At 45.6% G+C, this 22708-nt stretch overlaps 1 protein-coding gene across 1 annotated transcript; it reads left to right on the top strand.

Annotated features, from left to right (window-relative positions):
* Positions 1-2882: 2882 nt before the first annotated feature.
* FAM174B (family with sequence similarity 174 member B) lies at positions 2883-22656 on the top strand. Its single transcript, XM_082322147.1, has 3 exons — positions 2883-3227; positions 11818-11949; positions 18745-22656. The coding sequence occupies exons 1-3, from the start codon at positions 2941-2943 to the stop codon at positions 18746-18748; spliced, it is 423 nt and encodes a 140-aa protein (XP_082178273.1). The 5' UTR covers positions 2883-2940; the 3' UTR covers positions 18749-22656.
* The last annotated feature ends 52 nt before the right edge of the window (positions 22657-22708 follow it).

Raw genomic sequence — 22708 nt, 5'->3', positions numbered from 1 at the left:
CCAGCCAGCAGCTCTGCTCCATCTCCTCGCAGAAGGTCACAGACACCGCCAGGCACATGCTCAACTCCTCAAAGCAACGCGGAGTTTGGTGGAAGGGTCACCTGCGCCAAGAAGATTCCTTTTTCTTTCAGAGAGCTTCAGATGTGGTTCCAAGCACCGCTGACGTATAATCTTAGCACCAGCCTCCCAAAACACTCTGCATTTGGTCACGTCTGCATTTCTCCAACATCTTCCAGTGGAAAAGACACGCAGGGTTCGTGCAAGAGGCACACAGAGGTATGAATTACAGGACCCCCCACTCCGCAGGTTCCATTTCCAAACACCGTCAAGCCTCTACCCCCACGTGTGTCTAGACATTGCTGATCAGAAACTAACTGAATGCAAGGAATGCAATAAAAAGCATCCAAATCATTAACCACCATCGCAGAGAGGCTGGTTAAACCCAATTATCTTCAGACCCAGGCAGAAGAGGGCATAAATAAGATCCTCAGAAGGCAGGGAACAGAGCAAGGGTACAAACAGAACTAATTGCACTTTGCACGTAGATAACGCCTTCCTTTTCTTCCTTCTCTGGTGCTGCTTCTCACCTGAGCACCAAAAATCCCAGCAGCATAAGCCTACTTCTTAGGGGGATCAGAAACAAGCCAGAAGAATCCTGAGCTTTATCACTTCTAGACTGCTTGGAATATGTTTGACACCACACATCCTGGTACAATTGCACCTTGTCAAATAGAGGAACTCTGTAGTGACAACAAATATTAATTCCCTGCGCTGGCTTTCAGCCTAAATCTTAGTAGATTGAAATATCTGCCACAGGAACATCAAAAAAAGCCAAAGTAGGAATAAAAGTCAAACAAAAGTGCCAGATCCAGCATCCACCACCGCCTGGTTTATGCTAGTCAAGTAACAGATGTTTCAGCCTGTGCATTTCAGAGGAAATTACACTGATACGCTCATACAATACAGCAAATACTGTTGCAAATTTGCAGAATATTTATTTCAGGAATAAGTCTGGCTCTATTAAAAAATGGATGTGAAACAAAATTACTTGGCTTACAAAGCCTACAGTGCCCCTTTGCCAGTTCAGCACCACAGCAGCAATGCCGAGATAAGATCAAAGACGATTGCAGGAAAATTGTAGGTCCAGCAATGTCCATTTTTCATGCTCAAGAAGGATTTTGTGCTGCCCACCCATCCTGCGTCACCCCAGGGCAAAGCTGGCAGTACTCAGCTCTGAGCAAGCTTAGCAGGAGTCTTTGCCGTTCATCTCTCCTTGCCCAAGGAACACCAAAGGAACGGACGTGCGGATCAGCGTGGGACATCGTCTAGTGTTTACCCATCGCTCCTGTCTAACGGCTGAGCACTTAAGGTAGAATCCCGAGTGGATTCACACCCAGGATTCCCATACAGCGATTGCGAATATTAGTTTTTGAGGGTGAAGAGTGTCTTTAACAGGGTATGTGCCCAGTACACGGCACTGTGGAGCTCTGATTCCAATATACAAGTAATGGTGAAGGGTTGATGTGGATTTGGGCCCTAAGCTCCGTGACCAGCCAGAGGTGGTTCTTACTTTGGAAGCCCCTTACACCTCTTCCTTCAGCCTACAGAAAAGCACGGCACTGCAAGAGGAATGGCAGGGTACAACCAAGTGAAATCTGATAGAGGCCGAGCAGCAGCTGGCAAACATCTCGGAACAGGCAGGGCCAACATCAGGGTCAGTGTTTACAAATAATAAATCATGTAGAGCTGCGCTCATACCAATGTTTGGGAAAGAGTCTGCATCACCAATCAGACCTCCTGCCCAGCTGGATTTTTTTTTTTTTTCCCCTGAACAGAAATAAACTAGGGCCTCATGTTGGAAACTGGGAAGCTACACAAAAGTAAGCAATGAAATAAAGCCGAACAATGACCAATTCAGTCTAGGGGGCCTTCTGCACATTGTCCACGTCAAAATTTCCTCATCCTGAAGAATTTCCTGCAAAAAACACAGGATGCTTTTATTACCGAGTGGGTGGCATTTGATACGGCAGCCCAATTGGCTGGGAAAGTCGATGAACCACGCATTGTTTCACCGCCACCTTTCCAATGGGACATGGCCATTAGGAAAACATCTCTGTAATCTTTTTCACAGTTTAATCACGCGTTCGTATAGATTATACCCTGCCATGCCAACCCTGAAGTATAGAGTTTAATAGGAAGGAAACCAGCTTGCTCTTCTTTCCCTCCTTTCTCCAATTGACTTTATTTTGATGGCAACATGCCCCTCTCCCGAGACACAATTATTTTGCAAGGGTGAAGCTCATGCCCATACAAAACATGCAGAGCAAAACTGAGTTATATCTTAGCAGTACCCTAGTGTGGGCTCCCCTGTTTATTCTCCCCGCCTGGCTTAGCTGATGGCACCGTTCACATGCTCGGCACACCCGGGACGGTTTGCAGAACTGCGGTCATGATTTCCACGGATCTTAAGATTTTAAAGTAGTGAAATATCGGTGAATAAGTTAACCTGGAAGCAAAGGCTAGGTGACCAGCGGTAAGGCGAAAAAAACCAGTAAATCTGATCTAGAAATTCTTGAGTTTAGCAGCTACGCCATGCTGGACGGGCAGCACAGGGGGGTCTGTGCCACGTCTGACCGCGGTCTGAACCCTGGGATCGCTTCGTTTTCCATCAGGGCAGATGCTGGGCGTTGTAATCAAAAGCGGTCGTTATCGGCGAGGAAATGGCGTTGGCACCGGGGCTCGGAGGAACCCGCTGGGCCGGCGGGCGGAGGAACGGCGGGGCGGAGGCGCTGAAGGCCGCGGTTCCGGCCGGCCCCGGCCCCGGCCCCCGGCCGCGGGGCCCCGGCGCGGGAGGCGGCGCCTCTCGGGGAGGCGGGCCGGGCCGGGCCGGCCGGCGCTGCCTTCCGGGGCTCGGCGCGGCGGCGGCCGGAGCCGGGCAGGATGCGCTCCGCGGCCCCGCTGCTGCTGCTCTCGGCCTGCCTGCTGCTGCCGCTGCTGCTGCCGGCCGCGCCCGGCGTCCGCGGCAGCCAGGAGCCGGCGGCGGGGGTGGTGGTGAACGGCAGCCGCCTGCCCGCCGAGCCGGCCGGCGCCCCCGGCAACCACAGCGGGGCCCAGCTCAGCCCCGTGCCCGCGCTGCTCCGCGACCTCTCCGCGCTGAAGGCCGCCGTCATCGGGGCCTGCGCCCTCACGGCCGCCCTCATCGCCTGCCTCCTGCTCCGCGTCTTCAGGTAGGGCCCGCCCGGGCCGCGCCGCGCCCTCCCCGGGCAGGTGCCGGCTGGCGGGCCGAGGCCTCCGCCCGCGGCCTCGGGGCTCCCCTTGCCTGGGGCCGAGGAGGAGCGGGGGAGGCCGGGGGTCGGGTGGGCTCCGGCCGAGGCCTCCCCGCCGGCCCCGGCAGGCGGGAGCCGTTAAGCCCCGTCAGCGGCGCGACCTCCCAGCGCCTCCCGGGAGAGGCGGGAAGCCCAGGCGGCACCGGGCTCCTCGCCTGTTCATAATATTTTTGAAGCCTGACTTCAAGCACAGCGTGTGTAAATGCCTCCTGAAGCTGCTGGGGAGTCGCCGGCCTCAAAAATCCGCATCTTCCTCCACTTCTGCAGAAAAATAGGGCAGGAGTTGGGCTTCGAGGGGCTTTTTTCAAGCGTGGGGTACGCGGGTCCCAGCTGTGTGCGTGGGGCCACGGCAATGGCTGGGGACTGGAGTGGGCAGAAACCGAAACATCTGAAGCTCCACCTGAACATACGAAAATGTGGGGTTTTTTTTTGCTGTGAGGGTGGTGGGTCGCTGGGATAGGTGGGTCCCTGGGATAGGTGGCCCAGGGAGGTTGTGGGGTCTCCTACGTGGAGATACTCAAAGCCCAACTGGACAGCCAGCTCCGGGTGGCCCCGCTTGATCTCGAGAGGTCCCGTCTCGTCTCAGCCATGTGCATTGTGTGCGCCCATGGGATAATGCAGGTGCCACTGCCGTAGTAACTCATGCTGGGTAAAAAAGATAAATCTTTCTTTTTCCTTTTAATGAAGCTTAAGCAGACAGGCTTGAGGAGGTCCAGCATAGCCAAAAGTAGATGTTGGTTTATACCACAGCCCTGATTTGACTGGAACTGTGATGTGTAACCAAACTCCCCAACATTTCAGTCGGGTAGATCGCTGATGGATGCAAGCTCCTGCCCCCAGCACAGAAGGGAGAACGCTCCCGGTCGCTCGCAGAGCCAGGAGAAGCGCTGGTGAGCAGCAGGAAGCTGGGCAGAGGTTTGCATCTGCTTGGTGCTTCTATCTCGCCCATTTAGCGTGGCGTAGCTGGCGTGGGCCAGTTCATTCACTGCCCTTCGTGCTGCTGAAGTCAGGTGGTGCTGGCGGTGCTTGAGTTACCCAGGCGGCCCTTGAAACTCGGGTATCGTCTCCCAGTGCGAGGGACATGAGCAAATTAAACTCAACCCCTTTAGAAAGCCAGTCTTCCTCTTGGCTCGTTGCCAGCGCAGAAGAAAAGCAAATATTAAAGCTCCATTTGGCACTGTTAGCGTTAATTATTGTTTATTTCAGGGTAGCGGTGAGAGTGCCTATGGTGCACTAGAGGCTGTCCCTGTCTCGCGCAGCCTACAAACAAAAAGTTGTTGCCTGTTTGTGCCCGGTTTTGCCAGGGAAGATTGCAGACTTTCAGTAGTTAACAGTCACCTGATTTGTAGGTAGGGGCAGCGGGAAAGAGCCCGCAGAGTGGAGCAGCAGGCTCTCAGCAGCAGGGAGGAGGTGTGTGCCACGGCTCGGGTGGCGGCAGAAGTCGTTGAACAAGTGGAGTTGGCGAATTCTTCCTTGTTTTGTCTTCAAGCAGCTCCTTTGCATTTACATGATGGCTGCAGGTGAATGCTCTGCTTCTCCTGCTTCTGAATTAATTCCATGTAGGAAGGGCAGTGTTCACAACAGTCCTATTATAAAGTGTGGTCTTAAAGACCGAAATGATAAGAACTGATATTTTCTAAAGAAATTGACATTTAACTAAACTCTTCTTATGTGTTGCAGCAGCAAAAGACAATGCAAATAAAGTTGTTCATTAAAGTGAGGTGGTTTCGGAGAACCCAGTAAAATATTGAAGAGATTTTTTTTTAATCAATATAACCACTTTGCAGCTGTATAAAGTTGTCATGGACAAACAGCAGAGTTGGTAGTAGGTATTTGAGCTAGAATTAGGAAGTCTATAACTACGTGCAGAATGAAAAGCTTAAGTTTCTACTCCTAAGTCTCTCTGATCCTGGAGAGTTTATTTCCTCTGCCTCAGTTTCTTCTGGGTATAAAGCAAGAACTTGTGTCAAGGAGACCTGGCGTAAGGCTGAACATTTCTAGCCAAAGAAAGCAAACGGATAGCCTTTAAAGACCTTTCCCTATACCATAATCAGCAACAACGGGTCCAGGTTAAAGTCACCTTGGGAATGATGGATTAATTCTCCCATGCCAAAGTCATCGTTATGCAACTGATCAGAGTTAATGCAGCATGAAAGATATATGTTAAAAAAAAAAAACCAAAAAAAACCAAAAAAACAAAAAAAACCCAAACCACCCTCTGAGATCTCTCCTATATCTTTAATAGAACCCTGCAAGGAAAATGGAAAATGAGGCTTTCAGGTTCTGAGTATGTTTCTTTATCTGACAGAGCAGTTGTTTGTAAACAGTTATCCCAGCTGCAAATGAGACAAGAATACCAACAGGTATGTTTGTACAGTGTCACACTTGTAGCTGACAGCATAGATCGGAGGAGATTCTGTTGCAGAAGAGATAAGGGATTTACCCTCAATAAATGTAAAGCTTTTCTCCATCAGAATAAGAGCTTTGTTCATACTTAGTCAAAAACATTGTGATTTTTTTTTCTGAAGTGTCATGGATTCCTATTACAGAGATTTTGCTGAAATCCAATCTTTGATTAAACATTCACTGTGAAATTGTTCTGGGTTGCTGGAAGTAAATTATCCTTTTAGATATGGGTTATAGAGATGAAATGAACTAGTGAGTGGACAGATATTCTTGTCACAGGCATTGGATTTTTTTTTTTAATTTTTTTAATACATCTCATTTTTATATGTTTTTATGTATGTATTATTTTCCTTTTTTTGTTCGAGCAGGGATAGATATATTTCTCCAGCTTTCCAGCTCTGTTTTTAAGACAATGCTCAGAGATTCCTCATCATTCCTTTTGGGAATGTTATGCTCTGAATCCATCTGATGGTCCTGTGATTCAGAATGTGGTATCACCCTAAGTGGTCTGAATTTCCTTTCTCTCTGGTGGCTACTAGGGACTATGAAGGCCAGCCAAGAGTTTGCTACTTGTCTCTATGTGTCAAGGCCTAATTTGTTATAGTTTGGGGTTTTTTTTGGCAAGCTCGGTTCTGGGCTTGCTTTCTTTCCTATACCCCTGGGCACTGTATGCTCCCAAACTAAAACCATTTCCACAGCAGACCAAATTTCATGTTAGTCTCAATCAAATAGTTGGGTAAGTTGCGTTACCAAGAGACACAGTGTCTTGCAACAGCTTATGAACAGTTCATGCAGCTAAATTATCTCCTTGATCTACGTTTTTGATACTGCCTTTCTACCCCCCTATTGTGCCCTATTTCTCTCTCCTGGTGCAGCTCAGTTCATTTCATTGCAATGCAATTCTTGGGATCAGCTCCCAGGAAACATAATTTTTCAGATGTGGCTATCTGTGCTGGTAGACCACATGCCTTCTGGGGAAACTGGGTAAGTTACTTCTGCCCAAATGGGCCAGCTGAAAGCAACCCAAAGCTTTAGTTGCAGAAAACTGTGTGCTGTAAGTGTTTGCTACGTGTCTTGACCTGTCCTTGAATGAACAGAACCCAGGCTAGAAATGGCTGCTGTTTATCTAGATTTTTAGAGAGAAGTTACCTGCTTATTTTGCAACTCACTGCTTTGTTACGTTGCTTGTTGTTCAGTTTTGATTTCTTCCTCAAAAACCACTTTAAGCTTAGTTTTCCAGTAATTGCAAAACTGGTATAAATTACTGAGATTGAGGAGAGAGGTTCAAGCATATGATCATAGGATACAAGACCCTTTGTTCTATGAGCTGGGCAATTGCTTCGGGCCATCCAAGGCTTAACCCCAGAGAGTTTGACTGATCTAAAATTAATTGTATTATAACCAGTTAGAGTACTCTAGCAAAGACAAGACCTCTGCCAGGAACAGGAAAGAAAAACTCACCATTAAAATGACTTTAAATGGAGAAGAAAAAAAAAAACCCAACAACAAAAAACCCCCCAAAACATGTATTTGTGACCAACGTTGAAAGCTTCATTTAAGCTGCACGTAGTTTAACTAGAGCCACGGAGAATGACAAATGGGACACTTGTCCTGGGTCTCAGAGGTCCTGTCTTTGGGAAGACTGAAGTGTCTTGATGTGAGCATGACAGCAAATTGGCAGCAGGAAGGGAGAGGGGATCGCTTTCTGAATCTGTGTTGGGCTCTTTACAGCTCTGATGTGAGCAGTCACAACAGAGGACAAATGCTGTTTCTTGTAGGAGTCACTGCCTTGAAGAGTTTGGGTCAATCATAAGTTTTCTGTAGCTCTGCCCTGTAAAGCAAGGATACTTCTCGAGCACATCCCAGATGATATTGGTCTGACTGTGCTGTGATGTTTGGAAGTGCATGCTGGCACTGGTACTGACCACCAGATGCGAGTGGCTGTATTTTAATTACTTACAGACATCACTGCTTCATTGAACCACAACAATATCCCATTTAGGTGTTCCTGAAGTTATTCCCAGTAGCAGCCTCTGATCCATCCCTCCTATTAGCAGCACAGTTAAACAAGGGGATGCTTCTGCTTTTTGTGGCCGCGTATATTCCATCTTAAGGACTTGACTGGTAGAAAACACAGCACCTTCGGTTTGCTACAGCAAAGTGTATATCCAGAAAACATGTGACGACTTAGCTTTGTGGTTTAACTTCATTGTATACAGCACCATCCAGAGAGCAGAGATACCCAGGTGGATCAACAGTAATGGAATATCACTGATCTAATTCATCATCTGGTAATAACCCTGGAGTTTCCCTAGGTTTATATTTCTGTAGTTGTTTGGGTTTTTTTTAACTGCTAAGGCAGCCCATTAACAGCAAATAAACTAGTCCCAGTTCCATTCCCGATATAACATTGCTGCAGTTCTAGGAGGAAGGTTGTAGCTCGTTTAATTAGACTTCCAGTAAGCACTCTGCTAAGAAGGGATAGGGTTTTTGTTGATTTTACTTTTTTTGCAGGGGATGGTCGCCTCCCTCTGCATCCCTTGGCAGGGAGTGTTAATGCTAGATTCGAAATGCAGAGACCTCTCTCTGGGTCAAGAAAAGCATTATCTTTGACTATCAGGGTTCTTGACTAAAATAGATTAGAGGCGTAAATAATATAATGAACCAGTGAGTTGACTTGAGCATTTATTCTGCCACGTGATGCCTCAGACAGGAGGGTGAAGTGCTGCATGTGACTGGTGCTTGATCAAAATAGCCCCGGGTCAAAATACAGAGACATAAAGTCAGCGTTCTGCTCCAGCCCATCTCTGTATGTTGTCCCTCCCTGCGTGGCGCGGTGGAAGGAGTAAATCTGATTTCTGATGGACCTGACCCTGGCGTGGCGTGCGGTGCTGCAGGCATTGGAGCCCAAGGGCAGTGCCAGTGTGCGAACACCACTGTGGCTGAACAGCTCTGGAGGAACTGGGAACAGGCTCCCACGTCCAATAAGTTATTCTTCATCTTCTCTCAATTAAGCGCTGTGCTCGCTACGCCTGCCTTCTGTTAACACCAGCAAGTTGGCTTTGGTGGGAGCAGCACTGGGTCTAATGTGAAAGGTTAATATCCCTGGCTGCAGTTAACTTTTTTTTTTTTTTCCCTCCTCATGATTCAGTGCAAGACCTGTAGCATCCCCTTCTAATTACGGGGAATGGCTGAAGTCAGACAGCAGAAGCAATGTGATTTTTTTTTTTTTTTTTTTTTTTGAAGTTGAAGACAGTTTTCTGTGCTGAAATACCCAGGACCACTTCTACCCTGGCTAAACCACTCGGGGAGCGTTTCAGCTTGTCGTTATGCAAGGGGCATAATCTGACCACAGCTTCCAGCATGCCTCTTGTTTGCTGTAAAAAAAAAAAAAACCACACAAAATGAATGCAGCTGGAAAGGAGATCCTCTCTTTGCCCATGAGGGCTAACGTCTCCTGATCCTGTCCAAGAGGTCTCCAAAGTTCATGAAACATTGGTATTCTGTAGTTCCTGCCCTGTGCTACTCCGCTGACTCCGCTGTCTGCCTGCAAACAAAAGACGCTGCCTGGTCCCACCCGCTGGATAAAATGCTTTTCCTTTTGCGTTGTTGTCACTGATGATTACAGGGATCCTATGGAGGTTCGGGAGTTTTAATGTGCAGTGGTGTCCTGACGGCAGGCTTATTTTGTGTGGATGTAGGGACACTCCCAAGGCTTTCCTTTAAAGTTAGCTTGGGTAATTCTTCTAGTATTTATGAACCCTAGGGGACTCGTTCAAATGAGCAAGCGTGAGAAAACAGACCACTGAAAAGTACAGATTAATGACAAATTAGCTAGGTAATCTGGTGTAGAATTAATTGAGGGAGAAGAGGCAAGGAAAGACCCTTTTGCCCTGCCAATGGCGAACAACTGATTGTAGCGGCTTAGCCAAAAACCAGCAGCAAAATGAGCTTCCTCCCTTCTCTAAATGAGCGCTGTGGTTAAGTGAGGGTTGTGGAGGATTAATAGATCACTGTGCAGCAAGTTCTGCTCCAGGTCCTCTTTAAAGTGTAGCCCAAATAGACTAATTAATGGCTGGAGGCTAGAGGGTTCTGGTTTTCTATTTCTAAAAATACGTATTCTGCAGTAATTGCTTCAAGCATTCCAATATTAACTGCTGTAAGATGAACTCTGTAGAATAAGTTATGTTTTCTAATGGAGGGACTGAGGGAGGATGTCTCTCAAGAAAGTGGGCCTGATATGCAGGTAGGGTCTCAAATGGGTGAACCTATGGAAACCCCCTGTGGCCTGTATGTGTGAGGCAAAGTGGTAAGATGTGCTTGGTTTGTTCTGACAGGTAGACACAGGTTAGTTTTGGTCTATGTTTAGACTTCACAGCGTGAGTAAATGTTTCTTGTAAAAGCAATGCATTACTTGTCAGATGAGACCTCCCTGCATCACTTTGCTGCTAGGTCTTGGCTGAGAAGCAGAATAATATAGAGAAGTGTTTTCAAAAGGATTTTCAAGTGTTTGGGTTAAGAGTCCTACTGTATTGGATATAAAATTGCTTGTTTCAACAACAGCAGTAATAGAACAAACCACCCTGTGCTCTACGTGACACAGCGGCACAGATTGCTATAAAGATTAGACAACAGGAGACGACTTTCTTCTTGCTTCTGATACAACCTTAGCCTTCAGAACAGGGAGGAATTGCAAACTGCTCCATCCCACGGTCTAGGACCTCTTTGTTCCGCCTTGGACTACTGCCCAAAAGCAACGTTGAGCAGAGGCACTGAGACTTCCACGTCTGAGCTGTTCATGGATTTAAATTCCCTTTACTTTAAGCCTGGAAGGGACCGTTGCGGTAGAGATGCAAACGCAGGGCTTGCGTCTCAGTCTCTCTGTAATGCTCTCACCTTGGTTCTTGCCGCCGTGTAACTCTAAAAGGCATCCGTTCTTGATGCAAAAATGGCAATGTTGAATCTGGCACACCTTGCGTGACGTGCCAGGGCAAGACTTCTTGACAGTGAAAGTGTACTCGTGATGTGCTGTCCGCTTGGAGCGGTAGTTGTGATTACCAAAAATTAGGGGCTGCTTGCTTGTGCCTGCACCAGCTCCCTTCTCATGCTTGGCAGTTGCCAGTTTTGTTTTATAAAAGGTGAAGAGGAAAATTCTGCAGTTTGTGAACCAAAAACATCCACTTTTCTCCCTGAAGCCTAGCCGTACACATCAGCACCTTCTTTAATTTATAATCACAAAACTGGATTCATGCATGACCCTCCTAATGTGAACGAAAGGAGTGGGTGAAGTAAAAAGGACCCGCGCAATTCAAGCTAGAGGCAGAGAATTAGTTGAAAAGCCACACACCAAGTGTTTGTTAATTGAAAGTAAGTATTAGAAAATAGATCTCTCAAAACCATGGGACATGCAGGCGCATGAGCATTGCCATCTCAAAAGGAAAGTAAGGCTGGCGTCTATAGGAGGAGAGGTGGTAGATATGGTTAACTTTGATAGTTGATTATTCTTTTATAGCACTAAAACAGCATAGAGCATGAAACTTCTCAGACAAGGCTCAAGGTTGTTGCTCTGGGAGTCCTGAGCGTGGCCTGATAGCAAGAAAAGAGGACAGGCTGTTTGTACCCAAACATCACCACCCCTTTGCTCCTTATAATCCTGCCTATAATATTCCCCTGTCTCAGCAGGGCTTAACCTGGGCTTTCTCATCTAAACGTGTTCACTAAACCATAGGCTGCTTCAGCTGATTCAGCCCACATCTCACTTATTGAGTGTGGCAGCAGGAGGATGTAGTGGGCTGCTGCACTCATATGCCTGCCCTGGATGCCAGAGGATCTTTGGTTTGTCAGCAGCTGAAAGACTGATGTTGATCTGGATTGCAGTTGACAAGAAACTGTGCTCTACACTGTCGGGCACAAACGGTGGCCTTGGAAAGGCAGCAGGAGGGGACGCAGGCTGGCTCCACAGCCTTCGTGTCTGGGGAGGTCTGAATCAAACAGGGCAGTGATTCAGTGTTGGTGGGAACAGCTTCAGCCTCTCCAAGGAATACTGTATAAAGATGACGCTTCCTTCCCCATCTCTGTGTTTCAGGTCTGGCAAGAGGATTAAGAAGACCAGGAAGTACGACATAATCACCACTCCAGCCGAGCGGGTAGAAATGGCTCCTCTGAATGAAGAAGACGATGAGGATGAAGACTCAACAGTGTTTGATGTGAAATACAGGTACTGCTGCGAGCCCATCCCGTTAGGCTTGCTCACTGAACTCTTGTTAGTGAAGACAGCTCTTTTTTCCTCTGCTGGGCCAGCTTGGCAGAGATGAGGCAGTCACAGTCTCTCTTTTACTTTGCCCAAGCATTATCGCTCTTTACAGTCCCTCCGCCCGGTTTCTCAGCACACACTGCTCTGTACTCTCCTGCTCTTGTAATAACCATATCACTACTCCTAGACTGTCTGCCCTCCTCTTTCCTCTGCAGAGCAGCACAACGGAATACCCATGCCCCAAATAGCTAACAAGGTTTAACAGACTGAACTTCCCCTCTCGGGCAGCCGTTGGCATTCGTTCCTTTGCGCTCTCAGTGTCTACACACGCACCGGACAGAGGGCTGTGAATCAAGGGCTGCTTTCCCAGGCGCTGCTGTGAGCCTGGGAGGGAAACGATGGCGAATCTCCACCAACCTCTGGGTTTGTACCAGGGTGCTCTCATGTTGTTCTGTGACAAAGAGAGGACTGTGGTCCCTTGCTGATGTTGTTAGCAGTTATCCCTTAGCAACAAACTTTCCTTAAATATGTTTGTCTTTTCGAGATAGAAGCGGTGTGACAACCCAAAACTTTTGGTGCCTATTCTGGGCCTGAGATTTATAGCAACCACTCAGCACATAAAGATGCTTCACATTGATTTATGGCATCAGGGTATCTGCATCTCTTATTTTTATTTGCATCAAGCCATCCACAGCGTTTGAGTTGCATTCTCATCCAAATAAGGCCTACTCTAAAATCTGTCTCACTTTGGCTGAAATAAGCTCTCCTAATTATAAAAACACAGATCTTGACAACTCCTAACTGGAGATTTTACAGACTACTCATGTTGCCCATCTCCTAACTTTGGAAAGGGGGAGCAACACATTTGCTCCAAGCACATGTGTGCCAGCATCTAAAACACACACCACCGCACGCTCTGCTGGTCGTTTTCAAAATAACTGTGGTGTTTGTCTATAAAAGTTAGGCAATAGTTGGAAGCCATGAAACAATGAAGGGTGTGAGTCGTGCCTTTACGTGTAAATAATTAGTTCTTGAATTAAAAGACTCCTATCAGTCCTTGCATGACTGTTGCCATTCTCTGTAGCTGCCCTGTGTTTGCACTAATCGTTTCAGCTTGTGCAGCTTTTACTTTGGGACCGAGCTTTGTTAAACTCAGTGTGCAGAGATCTGTCTCGCCATGGCCTGCTTTAACAGTCTGTGCCTCTTGCCCCTTTTCCTCTTAACTGAATGCTTTCTCTGTGAACTTTGGGTAGTGAGATCAGAGAGGGTTTCCAAACACTCAGAACAGAAGATTCTCAATCATGGCAGTGCTTCAGGATAAGGTGTCTAATAGTAAAATACTAGATGAAGAAAGAAGAGAGCTTGCTGGAAACCATCTGACTCCTGAGAGCTGTGGTCGTGTTATCTGACATTGCTTCCCTGGAGCACATGCTGTGCTGATGCTTTCACAAAAGTTACTCGGTCTTCGTGGGTTCCTTAGCAGTACAAATGGCTCTTCACCTTGTGTGGTGTTCTGTTCGGAGACCGTAGGGGTTTTTGGTTCTTAGCCAACCAGTCCTCTCGTCAGCTGTGGGAATTCTTCCTTTCTGCCACAGTGCAACAGCTATTAAATTCCACATTTTCTGAAGTCCTTGCAGTTTCAGACCTACATTTTTTAGCTCAAACAGAACTACCTCAGTTTAGAGGGAGAGATCATCTTACAGACAATTGCTTAGCAGAACTGATTTTGGGAAAGCTGCTTTGAGGATACATTTGCTGTAAAAGGTATCAAGCTCTTTGGTCCCTTTGTGCGGCTCGAAGACTACATTCCCAAACAGTTCCTACCGCCTGTCACCAGTAAAGATACTTCTTTGCAAATTTGAATTGCTGAGTTTGACCACTGACGTCCCCATTAAACCAGTCAGGAGGTTCTTCATAGGGAAGAGAGGGCTAGAGCTGCAGAAAGGGCATCTCAGACATGCCTGCAGTAAGTCAGTGAACTAATGCCTACCAGGTCTTCTGCTGGGGTCCCTTCTCCAGCCCTGCAAAAAAATAGACATTCAGGAAATAGTTGCCTTGTTCCATCTAAGGCTTCCTTTGTTTTTTGCAGCTGGGTGCAGATTCCAGGAAGACAGGGTGAGGAGAGGTAACTTTATCCATCTCTGAGGTTAATGGAAGCTATAAATACATGCAGGTAGCTACACAACTGGAGCAATAGGTTTGTTTTGATATTCAGCAAGTGCCTACAGTTTTAAAAGAGCCTTCATTAATTGCTAAGTCAGGAAAACTACTTCCCCTCTCTGTTATCTCAAAAAAAAAAAAAATTTGTGCAGGTGCATCAGGTGAACTTGCAGAGGTGTCGCTAGGGCTGATGGATAAGGAATGGGATGATACTGCTGTTTCAGCTTGTTAGCCAGCTAAAGGAACACATCATGAGTTGCACCAACCTGGAAACAGTTGTGATGGGGACAGAGGAGTGACAGGTTTTTCTTGACAAGTACTAGATGGGCTAGAATATTCCATGTTCTCTCTTTTATCTGTTTATTTTTTAATTCAAATGAAGGTGCATCCTTGCCAGCAGTCAGTATCAGTTGTGGCGGCTGTTTGGATTTATTCAAGCAGCCTCCTAGCAGCGGTGCTTACTTGGCTTATGGCATGACAGCCTTCTGGCCCATCTGTGCTACCAAGTCTTGGCGAGGGGATTTTGACCAGGTGCTGCTTCGGTGGCTGTACCGTTACTGGGATTCCTTTCAGAGAGGCTAAACCTCATGCAGCCCTGTGCTACAGCAGGATCCACTGGTGCAGTGCCTTGGCTGACAAGAGTCATTACTGGTACTGAAAGATATGCCTGTGGGCTGGACTGCCCATTGTTCAGTGTTGTAACATACGTGCTGCCATATCTACATCAGAAACTAACTTTCCGTAGCTGTTTAAACCTAGAATTTCCAAAGTCTCCCTGGCTCCTGAATTCCGCATGAAATTAGCCAGAATCTTTTGTCCTGTTCATTTTTGATTTAAAGGCTGTGAAACTATGGGGAAAATGGTCCATCCTTCATAAAGTCATGACTCGCAATGGTATTTGGTCAGTGCTTTCCACTAGAAAGGCACCAAACGTATTTTTAAAATACAGGTTTCTGAGAAAACAAAGACCAGAGTGGAAAGGGAACCAGTTTTCCAAAGAGCAACACAGCAGGGCATGTTGGCTGTGGTGGACTATAAGCATTATTCCATTCAAGCGTGACTTATATGTACTGTAAGACAATCCTGTGCTTTCACATCTCTAGGGTTACCACCAGCATGGCAGTAGGGAAAAATCTGAAGAGCTGGCTCGGAGTGCCATGACATTGGGTACCTCCTGTGCATAATACTAAGTACATTACCCCAATATTAACCTACTCTGACTGATATGCAGGTCATAAATAGTCTTGTTTGGGGTTTGTAGCATAGGTCTTTGCTGAGGATGATGTGGGTAGGCTCTGGGCTGGTTTGTTTGAGGCCCCCTCCCATCATTGAAAGATCTGTACCGGCACTGGCATCTGTGTTTGGGGGAGTAATTGAGATTCTGTGCTGTCTCCCCCATGTAATGCAAACAGCACTCTAATTAAAAGGCAGTTGGTATCTAGCAGCAACAGGGGAGAAGCGACATATAGCTCTCCAATTGTTCTCATGCAGTTAATTTTCTTTCCTTTAGTCCTTTGTCCTTGTGTGTATTTGTTTCCAGTCTTACAAGAGGCATCAAAGAACAGCAGACTATAAATTGGGCTGTTGGATGAAGGTTGTTTCTGGGTTTGTTTGTTTTTTGTTTTTTTTTTTTTTTTTTTAAAGTTTTTTTCTTTTTTTTTTTTTTTTCCAGGAGGCTTTAAGGTTTTGGGCTCCCAGTAGATCCCACCCCCGACTTCCCTTGGGCTGTGGAGCAATGAGAAATAACCACCTTCCTCCCGTAAAGCAGGCTAATGAGACAACTTCAAAATCTTAACCAAACACGGTCCTTTCTATGGATGCAAAAGCCACCCACTGCCTGCCTCTGACAAATGCAGAAGCGTGCATGCACCAGATTAGATACCTGCTTTGCGATCTCATTTCAGTAGCAGGGAAGCAGTTCTGTCAATGGCTTCTCTAATCCTGCAAGCACAATTTCTGTGTGACAAGAGGCTGAAAGTTAAATCAAAGATTGTCACAGAGCAAAGATGCCAAATCGCTTAGACATTAACACCTCCTTGAAAAGCTTCATGGAAACCATTTTTTAATATGGAGGATTGTTTTCTGTGTGTATTTGCTCTGGTATTGAAAGAGGCATTTGGATAAAAAGTTCAGGAATTGTTCTGAAATTATGATAGAGCTACACAAAGAAAGCAAACTGGACATGGAAAGGGTGTTTGTTTCTTGATTGCCAGTTCAATCTGTGCTGCTGAAGGCTGAAAAGTATCTCTGTCCAATCGATTTTTGGACCATATGAACTGTATTGGTCATCATTTTCCAGATGTCAGATATTTTTTTCATGTTTTATGATGGGATTACACTTGCTGCACATCTTGGAAAATGAGTTAGTGGAAAGCTTAATCCCATCCTCCAAGTGTGCTCTTTCTCATCCCACCAATACATCTTGATTTTAAGATTTCCCTCTCCTCTTTTCTACTTTAGCACTTTCTTTCAAGAAGGCAAGGGAACATTGCACAGGCTTCACGATCTTCTTGATGGGGCTAACCCATTGATTCCTCAGGCAGTTGGCACTGTGTGATACTCAAGAAGAGAGGAGCGAAGTAAAGTAGGTTACAGGCAAATGTCCCTGACAAACTGGTGTTAGCGTCCATCCCCCATCATAGAGCACTCTGCTTGTTTTGTGTAATAAGAGAAAAGAGATTAAAACAGCTGCAAAAAGAACCAGTTTCTGAAAAGGTAAATAAAATTGTTAGCTTATTAAGCTTATTAACTCTCGTGTAGCTCATTGGGGGATTTCTTGTCAGCTTCAATAGAAAACTGAAAACAAGCACTGAATAAATTCTGTGGTGCCTTGCACATGAAAGGCTTTGAAAGCACTTCAGTAATCTGGGATATCAGCAGTGTCCCTCTCCCTGCTGACTTGCAGCTGTTGGAGGCAGTGCGTTCTGCTCTTGCTACGCTTGCTGAGCCCAGCTGGGTGAATTTCACAACCATCTCTGCAGAGCATTTTGAGTCCGGGGTGATGCGTGCCACGTGAGAGCCTGGGGTTGGGGAATAACTTGGAATTTAAATACCAGAGCTGGAATTGTCCCAACCCCAATGTCAGGCTCCTAAATAAGTACTGAAAGAAAGTTTTTCTTGGGGCAGATTGAAGCTTCCATCCTTCCTGTCAGCTAAGTGAAATTTCTTGGTTTGTTTTCCACACTGATTGTCATTTTTCCCTCTAACAGCAGCAGCACTAGCAAAATGCAGAAGCATTTTAGGAATGCATCTTCCAAAGTGCTCTTGAAAGCAGGAAGATTTATGTGTAAGGAGTAGTGGCTGGCAGAGGGAAGAGGACAGTAACATTTATTCAACCACCATGGGACTAAAGGGCTTTTGAGAGCTTGCAGGATGTTTCAGAGGAAAGATGCACCATATGTAAAGGCTGGATTCATCCCTTTTTCAGGTGCCGATAGCATTGAACTGTGTGGAAACATCTTCATCACAGCTGCAGGGCTCAGCCTTCGATGTGCTCGAGTCTTTTGGGAGTCTCTGTAAAAATATGAGAGTTACACTATCGGTGTCTTCTCTTTGAATACGTCCTTTCCAGATCCTGACTGTGTGTGCAGCTCTGAATGGAGCATGGTATTGTCTGCTTGTTACAGCAAGGTGTTGACTCTCAAGGGAGCAGCTCTAATGGATTTTTTTGCCAGCAAAAGCCGCAGGCCGTTCTGGATGATGCTAGGTGAATTGTGCTGGGGTTTGTAGCAGCTTAATTTTTTTTTTTTCCCCCAGCAGACAGCAGTGACAAGTTGTGTATAAATGGAGGGGTACCATTTATCCTCGTCTGAAGGGGGTACAGATCACTAACAGTCAGCTGCTTACTATAAATACAACAAATTACCAAAGCTTTGGTGCTGCTGTTAAGGACTTCCCGTGGGTCCACAGCAGGGGAGGAAAGAGATGGTCAAAAAGCATTTCTTTCTTTGGTTTCTGAAAGCCAGGTTCTTTCCTCACTCGGCTGTAACAGTCGTTACAGAGCACACCACGTTCTGCTGCCTCGTTCAGTCGATTATACGCTGGCGGTGCTGTCCTGTGGAAGGGCTCTCACCTCCTTCATGGAGTGTAACACGTTCGTATTCAGACCTTTTTTTTGAACTCTGAAGCAGTTAAAGCAGTGGGGTGTCAGGACGAGAATCCATAGCAGGGAGGATAGTGTTGGTTAGTAAGGGGCTGCACTGGTGTGAAAAAAGCTCTGAGGTCCAAGGTGCCGTTTCATGTGCAGTGAAATGGTAGCCCTCCTGTGCACACTCCCTTCTCTGGTCTGCACAGTGGCTGGTCATAGAATCTTTCAGCATCTGGGTTTTGTCTGCTATAGCTCTGCTTTTTCTTTGCTTGGTCTATCTAGCTTCTCCTGGCATGGTGTTAACATCACGTCAGTGCCCAACATCACCATAGAAATCAACTGCTGGAGGGAACTGCTGGCAATCACAGTGAATAATGCTGCCTTTTCCTTTGTGGCTTTTTGTTTTGTTTTGTTTTTTTTTTTTTTTCCCACTTTGCACATGGGTTCTCGTCTCTGCCTGTGAGCTATTTAATTGCAAATGTACAGCTGTACTAATTCTTCCTGCTTTCCAGGTAAAGCAGCAACACGGAGCCCTGCAAGATGTCATTCTGCTGTTGAGGGACCTGCTGAAGCCGTAACTGTGAAAGGGGAGGCTTTCATCTCTGCAGCGTTACAACCAAACCAAGCCTCACCTCCTCGAGGTGCTGTTTGTACAGCAGGCTATGGATCTTCTGACCAAAACGTCACCATTCAGTTCCCTGGTTTCCAAACTACTGCGTTGGAATGACCAGAGTTCCTCTTTGCAAACTCATCTCTCTCTTGCTTTAGGAGGGCTGTGGTGTCACTAAAGCATGACAAGGTGCAGCCCTGTGTACTGACTTGCAGCTCATTATGGTCTAAATAAGTTTTGCAGAAGAAAGAAGACAAAGAACAATGAACCAAGCTGCCCCAAGGACTTATTTTCTAAAATCCTAATTCAATACTTCAGTCACTGTTAAACTTTGGTCATTGTTAAACAGATCATGTATTTAAAAAAAAATCAGGAAGTGTGTTTTTTGGGCCTTACAGAGGTGACTTACAACTTTAGGTGGTAAAAATGTAAGCCATGCTGAAATGCCACACTGTATGTTTAGTGTAGGATTTTTGGGGGGAGGGGGTAAGAGGTTGACTCCTGTAGAAAATTTTCTTGACTTGCTACTGATTTTTTTTTTTTTTAAAACAACAATTGCACTAAGCCTTCATGATGACATTCTCACCATCCCAAGGAGCTCTGATCAGACTAACTTGAATAAATGAGACCACAGGGAAATAGGAAGAATCAGACATGCCCTAAACTACAACAATCTTGGATTAAAGAAGATATATTTTTGTAATTTTCTGCCCTTCCACAGGGAGTAAAAACAGTGTTTTGTACTGTCCTGTGCTTACTGTAACTTGTCTACAATTCATCTATATTACCTTTTTTCTAAGCAAAATAAGTCCTCATGTGGAATGATCGGATTGCAGAAAGAACACCTCTTATTTTTCATGGAAGCTTCATGTAAGTGATCTTAATCTGTATCAAACTGGAAGTTTTCCCCTACCACCTGCTTGACAAATCCCATTTAACTCAAGGATGCATTTTTAACCATCGCTCCGTGCTGTGCTTTGTGCTGCAGAGGTCAGAGCTGTGGGATGACACTACGAGAATTAGATTGCTGCATCTGGATGGATTGGGTTTAGGAGACCGCAGGCATGTACACTTTCCAGGCCATCTTAGAAAGGGCAAACCTAACTGGTTTAGTTTATTTACTTTGTGGTTTTCCTTTAAAGTAACCACAGATGCAGTTCAGACTTCTCTTTGACATGTTTATTCTCTGTTTACTGCACCCCTTAACACCTTTTATTTTGGGTTTTTAAGCTGGCTGGAACCTTGCTTTTCTTGGGGAATGCATGTTTTCCAATTGTTTTAGGATTGTCCCACTGTTTGCTTGACCCTCTACTAACCTCCTGCAGTTACAACCCCTCAAGGAGACTGCAGAGTATCTGGCAAAGCACCATCCTTGCAGCAAGCTGCCAGTTTTGGGGTTTCTTTTGAAGGCCGATTGGGATTTGAGGCTTGCTGAGAACACTGAACTGCTTTGTCATGATACCGTGACCTACGCCAGTTCTGTGCGGTTCCCTTGGGCCCTGTAGTCAGTAAAAGGAGGTGAAGGGGAAATTTTTTTTTTTCTTTTCCAGCAGCCTTGTGCTTTCATCAAAGAAGCTTCCATAACACAGCTTGCTTTCCCTAGCCATGACTCAGCAAAGACTTTGCAAACAGCCCACTCAGCCTGGATGGAAAAATCCCACAGCAGACTGTTGTGTTAATATTAGTCATCAAGGCAATATAAAAATGCTATGTTATTTTCATTCATGGAATGAATTTGAGTCATTCCGTATTACTGTTACTAAGCAATATTTAACGTGTCAGCTGCGAGGTGAGGATGGGACCGAGCGGGTTGTGTTCTGGCTGGTAGAAATTGCGGGGACCAGTAAGTTGAATGATGCTGTGGGTTGAGATGAGATCTGGGGCTCTTTCCCCACCTAGGTAAAACAGGTTTCAGACTTGGGCTGGATGATTCTGAAGGAAATATCGTGTCTCTGCAGGGCAAAAGTACTTTGAAGACTGGGAATTGAACTTCTTAGGCAGACTGAGTCCTTTTGAAGTCAGAGAAGTGGCGATGCTGAGAGGAGAGAGAGGTTAAAAGCTTCTGTTTGCATTTGCAGAAAGAGGCGATGGAGTGAGGTAGCTGCCCTGTCTGAGCAGACACCATGGCAACATGTTCATGTCCACTCTTCTGCCAGACTCATTAAGCTGAGCATCGGGCGCGCTGGAAGAGTGGTGGAGAGGGAATGAAACCTCCTCTGCGCACAAAAGAAAGGCGAGACCAAGTTATGTAGGAGAGAGATGAGAGGAAAAGGTGCATAAAGGACACTTCTCCTTTCTGAGGGTGAGTCAGTTCTTGAAATCAGGAGTTTTTCCACCAACTTCAGGTCACTTGCTGAGTTAGGTTGGCAAAGGCCATCCACTTTCCTTGCTTGTGGCTAAAAGATCCCACTGTTTCCATAATGTAGCCAAATTCAGTGGTGGACAGGGATCAGGCATTTAAGATGGTGAAGATGGCGGTGCCTAACTGCCGCTGGGATGCTCTGGCTCCTCGAGGAGGTCCCAAACCGTGTGCCATAAGCTAAAAAGTACTTATAGGGAAGCAGCAGCTGCTTGGTGGAAATAAAAGGCCAACCTCACCAGTTGCTCATGGTCATGAAAATAATCCAAATGCTTTGTTTGATACTCAATTGCTGTTGCAAATGTGAGGCAATGTTTACCTCTACAAAAGTTGCTGTATGTGATTTAAAGTGTCTGGTTAAATATTCTATAGCTATATTTAGTTAAGATTTTAAGAGCACTTGATGTGACTCATCTAATAGTATATATATGAATATTTTTTTAATGGTAGGAATTTGTTTAAAACATAGTTTTAATAATTTGGACTGTTTGGTTCAGGTAGTTCTAGGAGTTCATTGGAGAAGAAATAGCCATTAACCACTACATGAATGTTTTTCCTTAATGTTCTGTGTATCTTACACTGCAGATTTAATCTCATTGTGACTGTAATGTGTCGTAGTATCTGCTGCTATTTTGTGTTGCGTAGTCAAACTTGTTTTGTTCAAGAGCATTTTTAAAGGCATATTTTTTTGTTACAGAAAAGGAAAAGAGAAATGTTATTACAGATGTCTGCCTGTTGCTCGCTCACTGCTTACAAAATCCACCAACTGGTAGCAGAGTCAAACAGAGCAAGCAAATTAGAGGCTTTCCTATTTGTGCATGCTGTGCTGTGGAGGAAAAACCCTGCACAGAATTGCAGCTTCTTTACTCCAACCACAGCCCTGTCACTGGAGATTAGATTTGAGAAGCCAGAAGTTGGTGTGCCATGCTTGCCTGCAGAATTAAGTCAGAAGTATACAGGTAGCTTTGTGTTGGGGTGGGGTTTTTTTTGTTTGTGTTTTGCTTTTTCTCCCTGGAATATGTGGACATTAACATCTAACTAGCACTAACTTGTGCTATCCTAATGCTTATCCTAAGCCCAAACTGACTTGTAGAAGTCTACAAGCACTAACAAAGCTTGAACACACAAGCACTGATGCATTTGAACATTTTGTTCATAACTGTTCCCTCCAGTTCACTGTACGTGGTATAATCTCTGCCGGGTGGGGGGCTATGGGTTTCATTAAGCTTTTTTTCTTCTGTTAGATGAGTTTCTGCTGCTGCGGTTTTTGTGTGAGGAGTTATCAGGACCATGTGTTTTGTTTTGTGCAATTGCTTGAACTTTGTTTAAAAATGTTTAAGAGAATTTGTCATTGTGACCAAAGCTTCTTTTTAAGAAAAAATTGGTAAGACTAGTTTGAATGGACTTCTGATGTTTCAGCAGAAACTGCCATCATTAAACATGTTCTTGAAATCCCCCTTGTGTTGTGTGTTATGTTTAGGGAGGGGATGGGAAAGGGGCTGTTGCT

This window comes from Platalea leucorodia, assembly GCF_965183815.1.
Source record: "Platalea leucorodia genome assembly, chromosome: 9".
In the NCBI taxonomy this organism is placed as follows: domain Eukaryota; kingdom Metazoa; phylum Chordata; class Aves; order Pelecaniformes; family Threskiornithidae; genus Platalea; species Platalea leucorodia.
This window is presented reverse-complemented; position numbering and strand designations above follow the sequence as displayed.